General features: G+C 56.6%; 1 protein-coding gene and 1 long non-coding RNA gene across 2 annotated transcripts; one reads left to right on the top strand and one right to left on the bottom strand.

Moving 5' to 3' along the window:
• Positions 1-1,115: 1,115 nt before the first annotated feature.
• Positions 1,116-1,995, bottom strand: LOC118158566. The gene is made up of 2 exons (XR_004746846.1): positions 1,464-1,995; positions 1,116-1,385 (listed from the first exon to the last, which is right to left on the bottom strand). It is a non-coding gene; the product is annotated as an uncharacterized LOC118158566 (long non-coding RNA).
• Positions 1,996-2,575: 580 nt separating this feature from the next.
• On the top strand, positions 2,576-6,287 carry LOC118158565 (zinc finger CCCH domain-containing protein 4-like). Its single transcript, XM_035313238.1, is given in 13 exon segments — positions 2,576-2,878; positions 3,197-3,307; positions 3,449-3,671; positions 3,803-3,948; positions 4,017-4,113; positions 4,195-4,340; positions 4,471-4,581; positions 4,759-4,870; positions 5,145-5,254; positions 5,349-5,540; positions 5,543-5,703; positions 5,814-6,108; positions 6,111-6,287. Coding segments are annotated over 13 exon segments (2,148 nt in total). The 3' UTR covers positions 6,252-6,287.
• Positions 6,288-6,369: the final 82 nt, after the last annotated feature.

Here is a 6,369-nt window from a genome sequence, read left to right as displayed (position 1 = left end):
CCTTCCCCCCCCCCCGGGGGGGGTTAGGAGACAGGAGGGCAGCAGGGACAGGGCATGGGGCGGGGGGCAACCTTGGCAGCCCCTTCGTGTGCAGCCTCAGGTGGGGGCCAGGTGCCAACCAAGTCAAAAACCCCTTTGGAAATGCTCTTTTTCTCCTTTTTTTCCTTTTTCTTCCTCCCGACTGTTTCCGAGCACCCCTGCACCCCCCCTCCCCCCCAGCCAGCTCTTTTTAGGCTTTCTTCCCTCTTTTTTTCCTAAAACCCTCCCAGATTCGGGTGAGCGCGGGGCCAAGCACCTTTTATCTCCGCAAATTTATCTTTTCTGTGCGACGCAGGGTTTGGGGGTGGGAAACTTTTTTTTTTTTTTTTTAACCAAATAACAATTTTTTCCTCCCCAACCCCCAAAATCAGCCCCCAGCGGATGTCAGTGCCGAGCAGAAATCCTCCCCCCCCAGGGCCGTAACGCCCAGAGCTGACGTGAAACGTTTCCCCAACCAAGTGACCCAAAGCACGCCGTTTTCTCCCCAAAAATCTCGCCCCCAGAAACCTGCTCGGGGCCACCTAGGCGTAGGATCGCGTCGGCTCCGGCCTCGTCCCGTCGCGTTGACCTGGGTGCGGGTCCCAAACCCGGCGAGAGGAAAAAAAAAAAAAGGGCAAAAAATGTTAAAAAGTTTTACCAAAACACCTCAGAAGTGTGTAAAAAAGCAAAAAAAGAAAAAAAAAAAGGCAAAAAAAGAAAAAAAAGTAAGCACTGTTTCCCAAACGTCGTCACACATTTCCCCCCCCATGTACGGTTAGGGAAGTGGAAATGCACAGTGCAAGCACCCCCCCCCCCCCCCCCCCCCCCCATTTACATTTCCCAGGTAAAAAAAAAGAACAGAAAAGCAAACTGTTACCCCCAAGCACACCCATCCCCTCGCGCCAAATTAGGGCGGTTTGGTGCCCTCCTCGCTTTATTCCTCCTCCACTGCAGAAAAAAATAAGCGTACGTCTGCTCTGACTGTGAAATAAGCACTTTTTAGGGTAAATCTGGGGAGTCTGGGGGCAAGCTGCGTTTTAGGAAGGGGTTTTCACGCCACAGCAGCTGCAAAACTACCCAGCCGTGGTTTATTTTTCACCATTTCTTGCTGCTTTTCAGTGCTTATAACCAGGCCACCAACCCCTAAAACCAGCCCTTCTCCCCCATTTGCCCAAAAGTCCATCATCTGAGCTTAAAAATCGTTCCTGCTCACCCCAAACGCCTGCAGTTTGGGGAGGCCAGGCCCCAGTAGCATGAATTTCCCTGCCACCCTCCTCAATTCTTTCTCCGGTCTCACCAATTCTTCCCTCAATTTCACAAGTTATCCCAATTTCTCCAATTCTTACCCCAGTTTCACCAATTCCTACCTGGATTTAATCAATTCTTACCCCAATTTCACCAATTACCCCAATTTCTCCAATTGTTACCCCAATCTCAATTCCTACCCCAATTTCAGCAACTCGTACCCAATTTCACCAATTCTCACCCTGATTTCACCATTTCTTACCTGAATTTCACCAATTCTTTCCCCAGTCTCACAAATTCTTAATCCAATTTCTCCGGTTACCCCAGTTTTTCCAATTCTTACCCCAATTCCACCAACTCTTACCCCAGTCTCAATTCCTACCTCAGTTTATCCAACTCTTCCCCTAACTTCACCAATTCTTATCCCAAATTCACCAACTCTTACCCCAGTTTCACCAGGTCTTACCCCAGTCTCAGTTCTTACCCCAATTTCACCAATTCCTACCTGAATTTCACCAACTCTTACCCCAATTTCACGAACTTTTACCGTAGTCTCACCAAGTCTAACCCCAGTCTCACCAATTCTACCCCAATTTCACCAACTCTTACCCCAATCTCACCAATTATCACCCCAATCTCAATTCTTAACCCAATTTCACCAACTCCTACCCAATTTCCCCAATTCTTACCCCAGTTTCTCTGCCGAAGCTCCGAGTGGCATCGCTACACGTAGCCACCCCTTAGGAGCATGAATCCTCCCACCCCACGTGCCCATTTGTGGCCATTTTCTTCCAGAAACACCAGTTTTTAGCTTTTTGTACCCAGATTCAACACCGGGCTGGTGGAAAATTGGGCCAAAAACGGGCTTTTAGGGCTTTTTGGTGCTTTTCCAGCTCTGTTTTCCCCTGTTTAACCCAAACCCAGGCAGAGGAGTTATTAACAACCCTTCGTTATTAGTCCTGGCCTGGTGCTTGCTAATGAGGCTCCAAGGAGCCAGGGGATGAGCGAAGACAGTATCGTAACTCCATCCTCACACAAACCCCACTGCTTCCCCCCTTTTTTTTTTTGTTTTTACTCGATTTTGGCCAATTTAAGGTTTGAGTTGGAGCCCGCAGAGCTCCGTCCCGTCGCGGCAGCGCTGGAAGCCACTCATCCTCCTGCCACATCCCATGGTTTATTTTACAGGGTGCTCGATGCCTGCAGGACCCCAAGCCCTCCGTATTTTTACCCAGCCCTGTCCGGGAGTCCTCCGCCGGCCTCCCTGGACTCGCTTTTTGGCCTATTTCACTGGATTTTCGATAAATTTCTCCTCATGGCTGGCAGCGAGCTGCCGGTGGCTGCGTTCGGGGTCGGGTTTTGCTCCCGGGGAATTAAACGAGCGCATCTGCCCCGCAGGGAGGATGGCGAGCTGGAGGAAGGCGAGCTGGAGGATGACGGCGGCGAGGAGGCGCCGGCCGCCCGCGTCCCCCACGAGCGGGGCCGCAAGGAGAAGGGCGAGAAGCACCACAGCGACTCGGAAGACGAGAAGGCGCACCGGCGGATGAAGCGCAAGCGGCGGAAAGAGAGGGAGAAGGAGAAGAGGAGGGCCAAGAAGAAGAGGAAATCCAAGCACAAGGTGAGCTCAGGTTTTTGCTTTCTGGCTTGTCAAAACAGGAGCGAGAGGGGCAAGTTTCTTAAAAGTAACGGTGATTTAAATTTGCCCCAAGTTTTGGCCGCCTCAGAGGAGCGAGTACGCGGAAGCCGAGGGGCTTCTCCGTAAACGGAGGGCCTCTGCTCATTAATGAAGGCTAATTTGCCTTTTTTTGGGGGAAGACAACAAAGGTTGGGGTTAAGAAAACCTGAAAGAGAAAAGGGGTTGGGATTTATTTTTTTAAATAAATAAAAGGGGGCACCAGGCCCTCCCCGAACCCCGCGGCGCCTCCTTGCCTTGCAGCGCCACGCCTCGTCCAGCGAAGACTTCTCTGATTACAGCGACGACTCGGACTTCAGCCCCGGCGAGAAGGGGCACAGAAAATACCGCGACTACAGCCCCCCCTACCCCTCTGTAAGTGCTCTCACCCCTTTTCCTTTTTGTCAACTGTTTCAGGAGCAAAAAGAATTCAGAAATGGGGGATTTGGGGGGGGGGGTCTGGGCTGATAACGCTGCAGCCAGGGCCTCGTCACTAACTGTCTGCCTCTCCCAAAGTCCCACCAGCAGTATCCGTCCTCTCACAGCGCTCCCTCGCAGAAGAAGGGCTACTCCAAGCTGGAGAGCAAGGGCTACGGCGGCTACGAGGACTACGAGAACGAGGAGTACGGCCACTACGAGGGGGAGGACGACGAGGACGGGGGCAAGGACGACTACGATGACTTTGCCAAGGAGCTCAACCAGTACCGCAGGGCCAAGGAGGGCTCTCACCGGGGCCGAGGTACGCCAAAAGCCTCTGTTTTCTCCCCGATGAGCTGCGTCTGTTGGCAGAGGTGGCTTTGAGAGCACAAAACCGGTCGAAAACATAATGGAAAAAAAAGAAAATTTGTCGCTTTTGCTCCGTTTTCCCAGGCGGGCGTGGCCGCGGGCGAGGGTACCGTGGCCGCGGCGGCAGGGGCGGCATGCGAGGCGGCCGTGGCATGGGCCGGTGCAACCGTGGCCGCGGCCGGGGTGACCACCCAGAGGAAGAGGAGGATCTGTACGAGGAAGAGCTGGACGTAAGCACCGCTGCTGGGCTTCCAGCGGGCTTGGCGGGCAGCTGGTGAATGAAAACCTCCCCTTGCAGTACTGCGACGCCGAGGAGCCTGTCGGCGATGACGACTACGATGACTACTCCAAAGAGCTCAGCCAGTACCGCAGGAGCAAGGAGAACCGCGGGCGAGGTGAGCGGGGTCCTGCCCCCCTGGCGTCGCGACGCTGTCACGATGACAGGACGGTCCCAAACGGGTTTTGTTCCCCTCCAGGCTTGAACCGAGGTCGCGGTCGTGGCCCCAGGGGAAGAGGGAATAAAGGGATGGGCCGGGGCCGGGGCCGAGGCTCCAATCGCAGCGGGATGGGGAAAGGCGGCGGGATGAACGACGACGACGACTACTACGAGGACGACATGGGGGTGAGTCGGGAAAAGAAACGTTTTTGGGTTTCCTGGGGTCCACTGGAACCATCCCAAACTATTCCCAGGGGATGTTTCGGGCTTGTTGAGCTCTGCCCTTGGTGCTGACGCAGTGTGCTGCTTCTGCTAGGACGGAGGCGGCGGGAATTACCGGCGTGGAGACCACGACAAATCCCACCAGCAGGCGGACAAGAAGGGGAAAGTCATCTGCAAATATTTCGTGGAGGGCAGGTGCACCTGGGTAAGGGAAATCCTGACGCTTCCCATCGCATCCTCACCTGGATTGCTCCAAATCCAGCAGATCTGTCCCCAAAACGGGAGGTTTGAGGGACCTGGGAGGAGATTTGTGCCAAAAAGAGCATTTCAGGGGGGCACTCGCCCCCTTTTTGCTCACGGTGCCCCGGTTGCTCCCCGGCAGGGCGAGCACTGCAATTTCAGCCATGACATCGAGCTGCCGAAGAAACGGGAGCTCTGCAAGTTCTACATCACCGGCTACTGCGCCCGGGCGGAGAACTGCCCCTACATGCACGATATCCTTTGGGGTTTTGCTAAAAAAAAGGCAGTTTTGGCCTCGATTTGAGGACGTGGGGAGCGTTGGGGCGGCCGATGACGGGCTGGGCACCCTCTCAGTTCCTTTTTAACCCCCCAGCTTAAAAAAATGCGAGGTTTGTGGCCACGGCACCTAAAGGCGCCGAGGGAAGAGGCTCTGAGGGAAGTTTTGGGGCAAATTTAGTCCCATTCAGGCCTCATGGCCCCCAAACCCTCCAGCCCGTGGGGTTTTTTGTTCTCCTTGACGCCTTCCACGTGATTTCCCCTGCAAGCTCTTCCACACCACGGGCAACTGCATCAACGGCGACGACTGCATGTTCTCCCACGAGCCGCTGACGGATGAGACGCGGGAGCTGCTGGACAAGGTACAGGGCGACCGAATTCTTCCCCCCATTTTTTTTTTTAGGGGGTTGGGGGGGGGGGGGGGGCCCCAAAAAACAAAACGTGCCCCCCCTGCAGATGCTGGCGGATGACGCCGAAGCGGGCGCGGAGGATGAGAAAGAAGTGGAAGAGCTGAAAAAACAAGGCATCAACCCCCTCCCCAAACCTCCCCCTGGCGTTGGGCTGCTCCCCACGCCCCCCCGGCCCCCTGGGCCGCCCGCCCCCACGTCCCCCAGCGGCAGACCCCTGCCGGGGGGAGGGCCCCTGCCTCCCCCCCCCCCCCTCTCCCCCCGCCGGGGCCGCAGATGCCGCCGCCGGTGGTGCTGCACGAGCCACTGTCGCCGCAACAGCAGGACATGTACAAGAAGATTCCATCCCTCTTTGAAATCGTCGTGCGGCCCACGGGGCAGCTGGCCGAGAAGCTGGGGGTCAGGTGGGTGCCTCTGTAACCCCCCACCCCCAAAAAGGGCTCCAAAACGGGCCAAAAAAAAAAGATTTTAGCTACGCCGCGGGGGTTGAAATGCAATTTTTTTTCTCTTTCAGGCATCCCGGGCCACCGCCACCCAGGTTCCCCGGCCCCGGTGGCCCCCCAGGACCGATGCCTGGCCCCATGCACCCCGACATGCACCCCGATATGCACCCCGACATGCATCCCGACATGCACCCCGACATGCATCCCGACATGCACCCCGACATGCACCCTGATATGCACCCCGACATGCACCCCGACATGCCCATGGGTCCGGGGATGAACCCCGGCCCCCCCATGGGGCCGGGCCCCCCCATGCTGCCCTACGGCCCCGATGACTCCCCCCCCGCCCCCAGGTGGCCCCCCCCGGCCCCCCCCCCCCACCAGGCTTCTACGACGGCTTCTACCCGCCGCAGGAGGGCCTGGAGATGGAGCACGGCCTGATGGGCGAGCCAGGTATGTGCCCTCCCCCCCACACTTCTCCCCCAAAATCCATCTTCCAAAACCTCTAAAACTCCATAATTCCCCCCCCAAAAAACTGTAACACCCCCAAACCCCTCTAACCCCCCCCAACCTCCCCCAAATCCTCCCCAAACCCCCCCAGCCCCCCCAAACCCTTCTACCCCCCCA

The sequence above is a fragment of the Oxyura jamaicensis genome (assembly GCF_011077185.1).
Source record: "Oxyura jamaicensis isolate SHBP4307 breed ruddy duck chromosome 32 unlocalized genomic scaffold, BPBGC_Ojam_1.0 oxy32_random_OJ69627, whole genome shotgun sequence".
NCBI classification, from domain to species: domain Eukaryota; kingdom Metazoa; phylum Chordata; class Aves; order Anseriformes; family Anatidae; genus Oxyura; species Oxyura jamaicensis.
The sequence above is the reverse complement of the archived record's forward strand: the minus strand, read 5'-3'. Positions and strand labels throughout refer to the sequence as shown.